The sequence below is a fragment of the Lampetra planeri genome, chromosome 11, assembly GCF_965212315.1.
Source record: "Lampetra planeri chromosome 11, kcLamPlan1.2.h2, whole genome shotgun sequence".
Lineage (NCBI taxonomy): Eukaryota > Metazoa > Chordata > Hyperoartia > Petromyzontiformes > Petromyzontidae > Lampetra > Lampetra planeri.
The window spans coordinates 10,201,421-10,215,648 of record NC_136117.1 but is presented as its reverse complement, the minus strand read 5'-3'; the positions used below and the strand labels follow the sequence as shown (position 1 = coordinate 10,215,648).

Sequence of the window (14,228 nt, the reverse complement as noted above, 5' to 3'; positions counted from 1 at the left end):
CCAGAACATGTACTGTATTCTCCGAATAAAAACAGTGTTGCATCAGGGGATTATTGTGTCCGTCCGTCGTGCAGGGAGGGGCTGGGTGGGGAGGGGAGGGTGGGGAGGGGCTGAGTGGGGAGGGTGGGGCTGGGTGGGGGGTGGGAGGGGTGGGGCTGGGTGGGGAGGGGCTGGTCACCCCGTGGTGCCCTTATAAAACTCAACGTTTAACCTACTCACGCCGGCTTGTGCCCGCCCTCACAGTCGGCCATATTTGCGGAATACACCACGCCGCCGTTGACCCTGGCCATTGACCGAGCAAACCAACGTTCCTACCAGCTCCCTCTGCAGGACAATGTGTTGTATTTATTACGCGAAGCTGCTGTGTAGCTCCCTCGCAGCAAATGTTTATGCTGTCGCCACGGACGCCCGCAAACACTGAGTGGGAGGCGAAGTTCAACAGGCTGCCTTGGTGGGAAGGTCCCGTTAAAAGGTCAGCTCGCAGCTTTCATACCGCGATGCATTCCGTCCCCTCCCTCCCCTAGGAAATTACCAATCGCATGGAGAAAAAGGTCAAAGGCAAGAACCAATGATGCCGGGATATGAAGACAAGCACGCAGGCCACTTTACACGTTGAATGGCAATGTTAAAATCAGACAATGTCAACGAGAGGTGACCCATACAACGCATGGCAAGCCATTGCAGGGTGTCTCTGCATGATTTCTCACTGAGGTGTGTGTCTCTACAGGGACACAAAGTTAATACATATGGGCCATTAAAAACAATGTCACTTACATCCATACCACCTTAGGGGCCTGACCTCATCAGCTTTTATGATGTTAGTTTATCTCTGGTTAGGTCTCGGTTTGGAGACCTGTAAGGAACATTTATTGACGTGGGATGTGGTATTGGTGGCTCAGTTGGGAGCACCTTTCCTTCCTTGAAACCCAGGTTACACAACAATAATTATTGTAAAATACGACCCTACATAATGACAATGATGTCCAGCTCTTTTTTAATCCGCTGCTGGATGAAGGCCTTCCCATGCTGTGTTCGTCAATGGGGTAGTTTTGAACATACTTCACCCAGGCTGGTCAGTGCAGGTTGATGAGGGGGGTGGGCCCAGGACTCTTTTAGATATCCCTTGCCACTGATATTAACCGTGGTCAGGAATAAAATTCAGTTTGCTAGGTTCATAAATAGAATATAAATACATTTCACATTCTGTCTTGAACCAATCTTTGGCAGGAGAAAGTACTGATTTGTCTTAAGTGCAGCTTCAGCATTAGGGTTACAAATAGTGTTGAAAAGAATGTGGATATACTGTAGGTGTGCAGGGTGAAAAGGGCAAACACGGTTTATCTATCACCACGGTGATTTCAATGCGTCTCTAGAACTGGCCTGATTTTTGTGTATTTTTGGGAACCAATCACCCAACAAATTCTGGCGGTACTGAGCATGTTTCCGCCCTAAGATATGTTTGTGCTTCAAACGTTTCCTGGCAATGTCTGATTGCGCGTCCGAATAATGAGAAAGTAATTGGGTATAATGATTGTAATCAGGTGCATGGCAAGAGTGAATTAAGCGGAAAATCAGTACAGTGGTGTTTACTTATATAAGCGAGGACGTATTTTACCAACAAGGGGGTAATTTTTATATTAAATTAATTGGTTGTCCTCATTAAGGACATGACTATACGGTATAATATCAGCGCAGAAATTGTCTATGTATGTTGAACTTCTTTCACACCGTACATAGCCAACCGTGCTAATCGGAGGTGCGGGGGAAGGACAACAAACGAAACACAAAAAGCAACAGACTTTTGAAATAAATGCCATGTAAAATACCCAAAAAAATATACGATTTTGACCAAGCAGCACCATGGCTATGTAGAACATGCTGTTTGAAATTAAAGGCGACATCCATGCCGTATTGGCTAAAAATATTTCAAACGAGATGAACATTTTATTAGTGATTTTTTCACCCCCCCCCCCACCCCCCCGCTGCAGTCGTCTGAGCTTTATTTATTCGTGACGCGAGCCATTAATTTCACAGCAATTTTATGAACACCACTGAACATCGGCACATGAAGCTGCATCCACTGCCAAATGTGATTAAAAAGCCCTCGATAAATCAGACAGTAGACACACCAGCACACCGTGAGAGCCCAGCCACCACAAAGCTGAGTAGAATTTCTGGAAATTAATTTCACTATTTTGTTATTTCGCAAAGCTTTTTCAAATGTTGCACTATGAAAAATGTACACTGCCACAATCGGTTTACATTGAGCTTGCAAACGAGCAATTTCCACCTCACAGAAATGCCTTAGAATGATTTATGTTTTGCACAACGATCTCAGATTTAATGCCGTTTTTGTTGATGTTTTTAAATAAATTCGCGAGGGTATGGAGTCAAATCGCCAAGCGCACTGGTCTAAAATACCGGGGGCATTCCTCCGAACGTAACCTTCAAGGCGAAGCCTCTTCCCCCTGAACGGCCATTTCGCTGACACTGCTGGTCACTGTTGCTGGGCAACGCATGCACATACTCCCTAGAAATATAGTTCTTCTTTAATATGCAACATTCAGAAATTATAATGCCATCTCAAAGCATGAAGAGGGCCGTGCAGTGAAATTGAATTACAGCCCTAATGCTGTTACAGCAATATTGTTCTAAATTAGAGACGTGACACGATTATTCCACTGCCAAGCAGAACATTCTAGTGTAACGCTCACAATTGACACCGCTCAAAGAGAGAGGGGGGGGGGGAAACTAAACAAAAACATTATTGGATTATTTTGAACGGGAAGCATAGATTCAGGATGATGATTATAGTATGAGATTATAGTATGATGATTATAGTATGATGATTATAGTATGATGATTATAGTATGATGATTATAGTATGATATTATAGTATGAGATTATAGTATGAGATTATAGTATGAGATTATAGTATGAGATTATAGTATGATGATTATAGTATGAGATTATAGTATGATGATTATAGTATGATGATTATAGTATGATATTATAGTATGAGATTATAGTATGAGATTATAGTATGAGATTATAGTATGATGATTATAGTATGATGATTATAGTATGATGATTATAGTATGATGATTATAGTATGATGATTATAGTATGATATTATAGTATGAGATTATAGTATGAGATTATAGTATGATGATTATAGTATGATGATTATAGTATGATATTATAGTATGAGATTATAGTATGAGATTATAGTATGAGATTATAGTATGATGATTATAGTATGATGATTATAGTATGATGATTATAGTATGATGATTATAGTATGATATTATAGTATGAGATTATAGTATGAGATTATAGTATGAGATTATAGTATGAGATTATAGTATGATGATTATAGTATGAGATTATAGTATGATGATTATAGTATGATGATTATAGTATGATATTATAGTATGAGATTATAGTATGAGATTATAGTATGAGATTATAGTATGATGATTATAGTATGATGATTATAGTATGATGATTATAGTATGATGATTATAGTATGATGATTATAGTATGATATTATAGTATGAGATTATAGTATGAGATTATAGTATGATGATTATAGTATGATGATTATAGTATGATGATTATAGTATGAGATTATAGTATGAGATTATAGTATGAGATTATAGTATGAGATTATAGTATGAGATTATAGTATGATGATTATAGTATGATGATTATAGTATGATGATTATAGTATGAGATTATAGTATGAGATTATAGTATTAGATTATAGTATGAGATTATAGTATGAGATTATAGTATGAGATTATAGTATGAGATTATAGTATGAGATTATAGTATGAGATTATAGTATGAGATTATAGTATGATGATTATAGTATGAGATTATAGTATGAGATTATAGTATGAGATTATAGTATGATGATTATAGTATGAGATTATAGTATGAGATTATTCATCCGCGAGATTTATGCCACAGCTTGAACAGAAAAACACCGGATCAAGTACTGACGAGCATCTTCTTGGTTCTTTCGGTAAAGTCACGTAGAAGGGAAAAAAAAATTAACATAATAAAATAATTCTCACGACGTTTCAGCCACAACGCAAGCAGCCGTCCTCAGGTGAAGAACAGGTCTGTCATTCAGACTCTGTCTTTCCGACAGACCTGTTCTTCACCTGAGGACGGCTGCTTGCGTTGTGGCCGAAACGTCGTGAGAATTGTATTTTATTATGTTTTATTTTTATTATTTTATTATTTCCATTCTACGTGACTTTACCGAAAGAACCAAGAAGATGAATCCCTGCAGTCACGAAAGCTTTAAATCGAAATTTATACTGACGAGCAGTCTTAACCAGGTATAAACACAGGACTGGGCCCCTTCTGTTGCCTACGATATGAGGTGGTGGTTCTTCCCCTGGTAGTGTTTATGGCACTGGTGTGTTAAGACACCAATTGCACAGGTGTTTGGAGACACCTGCCACCTTGTGCTTGCTATTCACCAAACAATTAATAGAAATCAACGTGTTATTGAAAGACTACATTGTACAAGCTGCCACAAACTATAAATCACATTTTCTTATTGTTCTGAAAATGCCCATGAGCCAAAACATTGGCTAATTTATGTTTGACTTAAGACACTGCTATTTAATGATGAACAAAGGTAAATTACTTGAAATTTGCCTGCTGCCAATTCAGTTGGCAAAACATTACCTCGTATTTTACCTCACATATAATTTGAAAAAAAAAGGATTCAATTCAGAAACGTGAAACGATATTACACAGTAACTAGCAATAAAATAAACGCATTCCTGCGGAGGAAGCTGGTAGGAACGTTGGGTTGCTCGGTCAATGGCCAGGGTCAACGGCGGCGTGGTGTATTCCGCAAATATGCCCGACTGTGAGGGCGGGCACAAGCCGGCGTGAGTAGGTTAAACGTTGAGTTTTATAAGGGCACCACGGGGTGACCAGCCCCTCCCCACCCAGCCCCAGCCCCACCCCTCCCACACCCCACCCAGCCCCACCCTACCCACCCAGCCCCTCCCCACCCTCCCCTCCTCACCCAGCCCCTCCCCACCCTCCCCACCCTCCCCACCCAGCCCCTCCCCACCCAGCGCACCCTTCCTACCCCCCACCCAGCCCCACCCTCCCCACCCAGCCCCTCCCCACCCTCCCACCCAGCCCCTCCCCACCCTCCCCACCCAGCCCCTCCCACCCTCCCCTCCCCACCCAGCCCCACCCTCCCCACCAAGCTCCTCCCCACCCTCCCCTCATTGATCAATATGTAATTGATTTATGATAATCACAGGAACAATTTGTGGCCTGATTATAACAAACCGTGCTCGGCGAGGATTATTTTAATTCGACTGCCCGCCCGGCGTCCCAAGTAGTCATCAGCTGAGCCTGATGCGACAAGAGTCTGAGTTGTAGACATTTGAACGTGGTACAGAGTTCAAGCTGATGCTGGATAACTTGCAGAAAGCAGATTCTACTCGACATTGACCACGGGATGCTCGTCGCACACATGTGCTATGCACCACATTCAAATCAGGTAATTTAAAACCGCAGCACGTAGGTGAAACTGTTTTGCTTGATTGAACACATCAATATAGGTTGACATACTGTGCTGATAATACTGAGGTAAAATGTGAGATTGTTGAATAAATTAAGTGCCAGACTTGGCCTTGATTTATTGATTGCAAATCGTTTAGCCAAAGAAATCGACTGCAATGTAATACAATTTAAAACGAGGCACATTTAACATCGTATTCATTTAGTTTATAAATACTGAGAAAAGGGAAGGAATAATACATTGTTTATTTTGCTTGAAAGTTTATAAAAAATAAATCTGTATCATATTTCAAATAATGATGGTGATTTGCTAAAATTGTCTTGACCATGCTGCTGAGGTGGCCTTGCAATCGATCTCCTGGCGTGGCAGCTGAAACAATGGGACAAGTTTGGAATAGTAGACCAATACGTCCTTTCTGCAGGGATCTCTAGAGCTTTCTATATCAAAGGCCCTCCCGACAGCAGTGGCGCCAGCGAGTAATTGCAGGGCTGCACCTTTACCACCTTTGTACTACGCTTCTTTAACAACATTATATTCATCTGGTTGCTGAGTACAAAAAGAGGAATGCAATAGCACATCATTTATAACGCTTGCTCGGTGTTTCATTGGCAAGTAATACATCAAATAACTACGGCAGTTTTTCTCTCTCTCTCTCTCTCTGATCCATCTGTGTCTTAGAGAATGAGCACCGTTGCTCACCTTCTGCGAGCTTTCCAGAATGCTCAGCGGCGCCTCCTGGCAGGATCTTGCTGATGTACGCGCCGATCTCCCCGTCTCTTCCCGGAACCTCTTTTCCACCAACGACTCGGACGCCAAGTCCGTTCCCTGCACGCAGAGCAGCTTGCTTCCTTAGCAAGACAGCCAAACCTCCAGCAGGTGATGCATGCTGATGACAGATGAGTAATTCTCTCTCTCTCTCTCTTGAGTTTTCATGCATAAAACACATTGCACCTGGCAGGTCAACAATCTCACAGCCAGGTGTCCTGCAATGAATTTCTTAAGGCAGTGCATTTTTATTCTTGCATAATGAAAGCTAACATTGAAGAAGACGTACATTTGAGCGTATCTACAAAGTATTGTCTGCGTGACAGCTTGAAACCAGGCTTAGTTGCCAGAGGGCAGACTGTACAGCTGTATAGCTTTTTTTTTGTAAAATGTATGTATTATGCAGTCAAATATGCCACGTCTAATATTCTCATAGCAGATCTTCCTGCACTGCATTCAGCCGTGCATTACAATCCATTCACTCATTTATGGTGGAGGGGGGGGGGCAACCAAAAAAGGTGTTATTTGCTAATTTTGCAAAAGTAATTACCAGCAGACAGATCTTCATTCGAGTTAATGGGTGGATGCAGTATGGGACAATAATTGCGTGGTGCCAAGCAAAATAGAGCGTGGAGTACATGGCAATGATTTCTTGAGCAGCAACACAGCTGCCAGGGCCCATTTACTGCCATCCCATAAGCTGTGCTACAAAAATGGGATTTGTTCTGCTGCCTCTTTCTGCTTGGGAATATAAATCTGGCCCCGGAGTGTTTAAACAACAACAAAACAAGAGCAAAAAAACTATAATTATATGCATGTGATCACCATTGTAGCATATTCTGCATTATGTATTTAAGACAATGTTTGGCTGGCAAACTTTGATCAACAACCCCTCAATTTCAAAATGAAGAAGAAGAAGCAGCACACATACAGATCACACAGGTACAGGTAGAACGCACCTATTAAGGCCAGCAGAGCATATGGCACATGGTGGAGTAATATGGTAAGGACCATGCCTGGCTGTCTTTGTCACCGTTGAAAGTTGATGTTGATACACCCATACCAAATATTATTTTTGAAGTGCCATCAACCGCGGGCAAAGGGTGTTTGTGCACAACTGTACTGGCAGTGGCGCACAAGCACGAGTAACACAACAACAGCCACAACAAACTCAACGCACTCGTCAAATAACGCTGCCTTGAAAAGAAAATGCGGACACAAGGCCACGTTTTGGGCTATGGCCCTTCTTCACAGCACATAGGGTGGCCAGTGCTGTGAAGAAGGGCCATTGGGTCATTGCTCACAATCTCGCATGTTCTATGTTTTCTATTTAAGGCAGTGTTATTGATGAATGTGTTGAGCTTTTGTTTATTTAACATTATAGACTGTTCGGGCGAGGGCTGTACGCGAATACCTATTAATGCCAGTGCGATGCACATGCAGGTTATTTGGCCAGCACCATAACTTGCTGTCTTTTGACTTCCAACTGCTGACATTTGCGCACCATCCCGGGTACTCATTCATAGCTCAAGTGACTTAGCAGAGGCCCATGACAGTTTGAGATGCCACATTTCACCGATTTTATTCACTGCAGGAAATCAAATCCAGGTCACCAGGGACATAACCACTGCACCACCGCTCGCTACCATGCGCCAAACGGTGGGCTCGTCACCGCTATTTAGAACGACAAAATAAACAATCTCTCCCCGCCACAAAGTTGCCGAGCGAAAAATAATTCCAGTCTATTGATGATCGAGGGGTGGCAATGTTTGCAGCATCGGCTCGTCAGTGGAGGAACGACAGCTGGTCCGAACTGCAGAATTCCCAGGGTCAGCCTCCGGGTCAAGGCTAGGAGCAGGACGAGAGCTATAGTCGGGCCCACCTGACATGCTGTGGTCCTTGGCGTCTTGTTGAAGCTGCACTCTGGCGTGCGGGAAATCGTAGCTCTGCGGGGGGTCGCTGATCTGACAAGGCACATCGTTCAGCGCGGCGCGACCGCAGGCAACGGTGGGTTATAGCGTGCGTGCGCGCGGCGACGACTCCGCTACAGAAACGCCCAACGAAGCAAGGGGGATCCAATGCGCCTAACGTGATTCACGTTGCAAGAGTTATAATTATAATAATTATTCAAATGGAGAATGCGCATTTCATCCTAGGATCCCAATGCGCAATGCACGGAAAGCAGGAAACAAAAACAGAACCAGGGCAAACCGACCAAACTAAAGAAGTAAGGCCGGTTTAAAGAGATGGGTTATCAAAGGAGACTTAAATATATCTACCGACTCTGATTTCCTGATTTCAAGTTGCAAGGCGTCCCGCAGCTTTGGGTGCCACGCTAACAAAAGCCTGATCGCCAAAAGAGCGCAACCTAGATGGCATTAATAAACACACATGTTTTACGCACATGTTATATAATGCACGTGTGTTACATAATACATGTGCGTGTGGGTTATATGTAGGGCCCAAATGTGTCATGTGATAATTGTGATAATTTGCAGAGCATTATTAGCAAACTGTACTGCTTGGTGGATGAATGCCTCGCGATGCCATGCAGCTCATTGGAGGTAATTTGAATATACTTCACCACGCAGGTCAGCGCAAATTGAAGGGAGGGGGAACTGATAGGATTCAGTTTCAGTTTCATTTATTAGGAATAACCCTGTGAGCTATGCAGCTCTTGACTCGGGTGCAACTGAGGATTGGTTCAGATATCAGCTGTGGCCAGGAATCAAATTAAAATTGTTGGGTTCATACCACAGCGCAAACCATTTATACATTTTAGCTTCTGTGTGTATATACTATATATTTGCTTTTCAAGACCATAAGGGATGGAGACGGCTTAGGGATGGCTTTATCCAGCAGGTGATAAATCATGACTGATGATGATTTATATACACGTGTGCATATTTAGCCAGGGAGCACAATTGACGTGCAAACATCAACTTAAATGCCGTTTCTAAAGTATTTTTTTTCCAGGTTAGGCACACTGGGCTATAAAGCTCTTTTTTCAGAAGCGACCTGGCCACAAATGAGTGCTGAACGAATTGGCTTATCATTGTACAGCAGCCAAATACTCTAAACGCATATTTCTAAATGTGGTGGGAAAAACTGGAGGACCCGGAGAAAAATCCACGCGACCGCGAGGAGAACATGCAAAATCCAAATATACAGCAGCAGGCGTCATTGTCAGGATCGAACCCACGACCTCCTGCACACCAGGCGAGGTAGATAACATTTCGCCACCATGACCATTGGGGTCAAAGCGCAAAAGCCAATACATATAGGATATTGGCGATGTAGCTGCCTTGAAATGGGACCAGTTATAAGGATGAATGGCCATATTCCAATTATGTTTCCTGTACCACACACGCCTTGTTGCCCTTTGAGGAGCATCACCCCTCTCCCACCAAAGTTTAAAGCTTCTCATTTTCACCGCCCATCTATTGGTGGGCTTTATCAGTCTCATCACATTTCACGAAAGTGAAAACAGCTCAGGTGCCCCCTTCGTATAGGGGTGCACATGCTCATCAAGTCCCAACTTTAACCTGGTTTTACCCATCGCACTGACCATGTAGGCAAAATATAGGTCCAATATTGATGTAGTGTGAGATTGTGGTGACAAAGCTGCTGTACACTGTGTACGCAGAGGTGGTCAATTTCAATGACAATTGATCTTCATTGTTGATGAAATTCAAATTACATTCCCAATAGATTTTTATGGCAGAATTTTTTTTTCTTCCTGCGATCGACTTTCGCTTGGCGACTCTTCTGGGCTCAGTGCTGATTTCGGAGCTTATTCTCTGAGGAGTTAGCACCAGCGCCAGTCTGCAGCCCACACGAGACTTCCTCCTAAGCAGGGTTAGTTACTGTGGCATTAAAGGGATCACGGCATCGGTAGGCACATGAGGTCTGCTGGGTCAACGCGAAGCGCACACCAGACACCGCGCGCGTGCTCTACACAAACGCTCGCTGTACTCACCTGCAAGGGGTGGTATCCTCCATGCTTGCTTTTGGAGTGATCTTCATGGAACGAGTCACGAGGTTTATCGAACCAGTTGGTGTCTTCACGCCTCAAGTGGTATGCTTTAAAAAGTCAAAACGGAGCTCTGGGGTAAGTGGGGACGGACGGGGGGCACGGTCCTCGGTAACGGAGCCGCGTCGCGCGAGCACACGCAAAACGGACACCTCCAATCTGGGGAGGGCGCGCATGCAGATCCGTGGCGTGATTGGTTCATGCAAAAATCCATGGCGGGGTAAAAAAAATATGTGCACGTATATATATAAAAGAGCATGCAAAAGAATAGAGAGTAACAAAAAGAAAGTGGTGTGAAGACACATTTTCAAGTATAATTTTTTTAAATACAACAGAGAAAAAAAATAAAAATCTGCAGCACGAATGATCGCGTTTTTTTCTTCAGCAATTCTTGCATTTCATTGAAGTAGCTTGTGTTTTGTTTTCAAATCGAATGAAAGTTTGTCCAAAGTAATTTCGCTGTAGTCATGCGTAACTAAACGTTGCACACACGCCGATCCGCAGAATTGTTGAGGAGGCGCATGCAGTCCAGCAGCAAAACAGGAAGAAGAAAAAAGGATAAAAGAAGCAAAACACAGAAAAAGAAGAAAAAAAGCACATCCAGGGTGGCATTTGAAGCAGTCGCTGACCCATCCGCGTGCATCCGTGCCGTCGGGCGGCAGAGCCGTGTCTGGCGCGGCACACATTCCCCCCGCTCAGTTACCTTCGCTGTCCGACATGGCGTGCTGCAGGTCGTCCAGGATGTACGCCACGTCGCGGTCGTAGCTACGCCGGTGCAGCTCCTTGATGTGCTGCTGCACTTCGGGCAGCGAGTGGCTTGAGCCAAACTGCTCACGCGTGTCGGCCGAGATGGGCGGCAAGGGCCCCGCGGCCGCCCGCGCCATGCCCATGGGCTGGCCCACGGGACTCAGAGGGCTCTCCTCCTCCGAGTTCTGGGCCACGATGGGGATCCTCCCCTTGCTTTGGCTGATAATGAGATTGGGCGGCTTGCACCTCAGTTTGACTCCGGCGGCTCCCGGCACGTACGAGCTCATGTCCAGCGCGTCACCATCTTTGGCCCCCGTCGTCGCCGCCGCCGCGGCCTGCAGCTCGTGCTTAGTCATGGTCAGGTCGAGCCCGTGAACCGACGATGGCCGGGAGCGGGTCAGCTCGATGCCGTACACGGACGAGGGCCGAGAACCGGCGCCTTCCATCCTGTAAATGGACGATGGCCTCGATTTACTGCAGTCGAGCCCGTAGACGGATGTCGGCCTGGATCTGCTGCTGTCCATACCGTACACAGACGATGGTCTCGACCTGCTGTCCTCCAGGCCGTATGCAGACGTGGGCCTTGAGCGGGTGCTCTCCATGCTGTAGACTGAAGCAGGCCGAGATCTTGTGACGTCCAGACCATAAACGGACGACGGTCGCGATCGGTTGCTTTCGAGGCTGTACACCGACCTTGGCCGAGAGCGAGTGCCGGTGCTGCTCAATAAGTCAAGCTCGTTCGTGTGTCCCCTCGTCGTGAGCACTGAGAGCTTCTGCTGCTCCTGGATATTCTTCCTGAGGCCGTACGTGATGTCTCCCTGCAGCTTCTTGGCTCGCATCACAACGGTGGATGCCGCCTCCGTGGCCGGAGTCGTGGTTAAGTAGGAGGGAAATTCAGACTCGACGTCTTTGGCTTCCTCAATTGGAGAGAACTTGGAGACCCTATGCTCGACGCCCAGCTTTCTGGATTTCAGCTGCTTGTTCGAAACAACGGCCGGCATCAGCTGCTTCGCAGCTTCCTTTTCCAATGTGATCCTGCCGATGCTGTAGCGATCTGACTTCGAGGGGTGCCTGTATTTCACGTCGCCATGGTAGAGCGTGGCGGTTCCCAAGTGATCCAGAGGGTCAGACCCCCTCTGAAACTCCTGCTTAATCTGCTGCTTCAACAGCTTGAGCTCGTAGGGATCTTTCATCGACTCGTCGTCGATTTTCCTGTGCATGTGTGACCTCGGCGTGCTCGACGTGCTTATGTAGTCGCTGATGTCCGACATCCTCTTTGGGTCCCTGGAGTGATGGTAGCGACGCTCCACTCTGTGCGTGCCCCCCAAGCTGAACGTGCCCCCGATGGCCGCGCCTTTCGTGAGCTCGTTAATGTCGTCGATCATCACGTAGTTGCGCGCCGCCTGGTGCTCGAGATCTGCGTAGAATGACTCAGCAGAAATGCTCGACATGGGGCTGCTGGCCATGCTTCCCCTCTCCTCCAGCGCCAGCCGAAGGTCAAGGTTGTCGTACATCTCGACCGCCGACGTGGGCGACATTAGCAGAGGGTGGCTCTGCTGCAGCAACTCGTAGTTGGCCTTCAGCTTGGGGTCCAAGTTGATCAGCTGGGAATGCCGGGGCTTCTGCGCAAAGTGTGGCTGGTGGTGCGGGTGCATCGTGTGGCCCTGCGCATAGTAGGACGTGCCCGGCGTGGCTTGATACCCGGGCTGAGGGCCCGTAGCCATCTGGAAGCTCGTCGTGTGGTAGGGAGCGTGATGGCTTCCCAATGTCGGGTAGGTGGTGGTCAGGTAATCTGCCTGGTGGCTGGGCATCGGCTGGAAACTTGTGGCCTGATAACCAGCTAGGTGGCCGCCCAAGGTAGGGAAAGGGGTGGTCTGATAGCCCGACTGGTGCATCGGCAGGGTTTGGTAGCTGGTGGTCTGATACCCGGCCTGCGTTGTGGAAATGGTCTGGTGGCTCGTCGTCTGGTACGCGGGGCGGTGCGCTTCCAACGTGCTGTAGCCTGCGGCCTGTGACCGATAGGGGACCGGCTGAGTCTGATAAAGCGGCTGCGGCTGGTAGGGCGCCTGCTGCAGGTACGAATTACTCGGCTGCGTGGTGGCGCCGGGGGTGTGCGAGAACTCGATGTTGAGCGAGTGGCGTGCGTTCGGAGCCAGGTACTGGGCGTACTGGTGCTGCGGCGCCGTCCTTGGCCGCTCGCCCTGGCGGCCGCCCTCCGCCACGGTACCACGGATGTTGCTGACCTCGCTGTCGGACATGTAGTCACGGTCCTCGGCGACGCCCCGCAGGTAGGCCCTCTCCCTCTTCTCGCGCTCCTTCAGCAGGGCGTCCTTCCGCCGGTTGATGCCCATCTCCAGGTAGCGCAGCTTGGCGTCGATCTCCTTCTCCTCCTCGTCCAGCTCCGCCTGCCTCTTGCGCAGCTTCGACGACTCCTTCTCCACAATCTCGAGCTCGCGGTCGATGTCCTGGATGAGCTTGGCACGGGCCATGGTGCTCGTGCGCCCGATTCGCTTGCGCGGGATGGACGCGACGAACGAGAGCGAGTTTGCGGAGCTGGGTGCCGGTGCGTCCTCCGGAGGGGGGTTGGGCAGCGTCCGCTTCACTTTCTTGCTCTGAGCCAGGGCCGCCGCCGCCGTCGATTGCTGCGTGGGTTTGATCTGGAATGAAACGGGGCGTTCGTTCACAAGAGCACGGCGTGCGACGTGAGGGCACAATTAATACTGCACACCGCTCCACGATTCCTCTCGCCGGAAACGGTTCAACGGCTAACGAGGGGCAGGTTCGGTGGCACATGACGATAATCCAGGTCTACGGAGATGCGGTCGGGGAATCGTGCTCTGATCATGTGCGCAATATGCCCGATCTGGAACAGCGTGTTATCAAATGCAGGAGGCAGCGGAGCAAATACGTTGCCGACCTATTTGAGCGCTGCCGAATTTATTTATTTGTTTTTCTCCTTCCTGTGCACGCATGCGTTCTTTCAAAGTATTTCAGTTTCACACCACACACCTCGTTAAATTGGGTCACATCCCACAGAGCAGCCTCACGATAAAATATTGATGCTCAGTGAAGTTTCCCTGGATAATTATAACTGTTATACCTACATTAATTGTGAAA

At 47.0% G+C, this 14,228-nt stretch overlaps 1 protein-coding gene across 5 annotated transcripts in view; it reads right to left on the bottom strand.

The window, feature by feature from the left end:
* The window catches only part of PCLO (piccolo presynaptic cytomatrix protein), a 185,870-nt gene that overhangs the window by 74,320 nt on the left and 97,322 nt on the right, over positions 1–14,228 (bottom strand). For all 5 annotated transcript variants that reach the window (XM_078598792.1, XM_078598794.1, XM_078598793.1 and 2 more), the window contains 4 exons: positions 11,068–13,768; positions 10,311–10,414; positions 8,214–8,295; positions 6,266–6,391 (listed from right to left, as the gene is read on the bottom strand). In XM_078598792.1, coding sequence (XP_078454918.1) covers positions 6,266–6,391; positions 8,214–8,295; positions 10,311–10,414; positions 11,068–13,768 — 3,013 coding nt within the window. The remainder of the gene's footprint in view (positions 1–6,265; positions 6,392–8,213; positions 8,296–10,310; positions 10,415–11,067; positions 13,769–14,228) is intronic.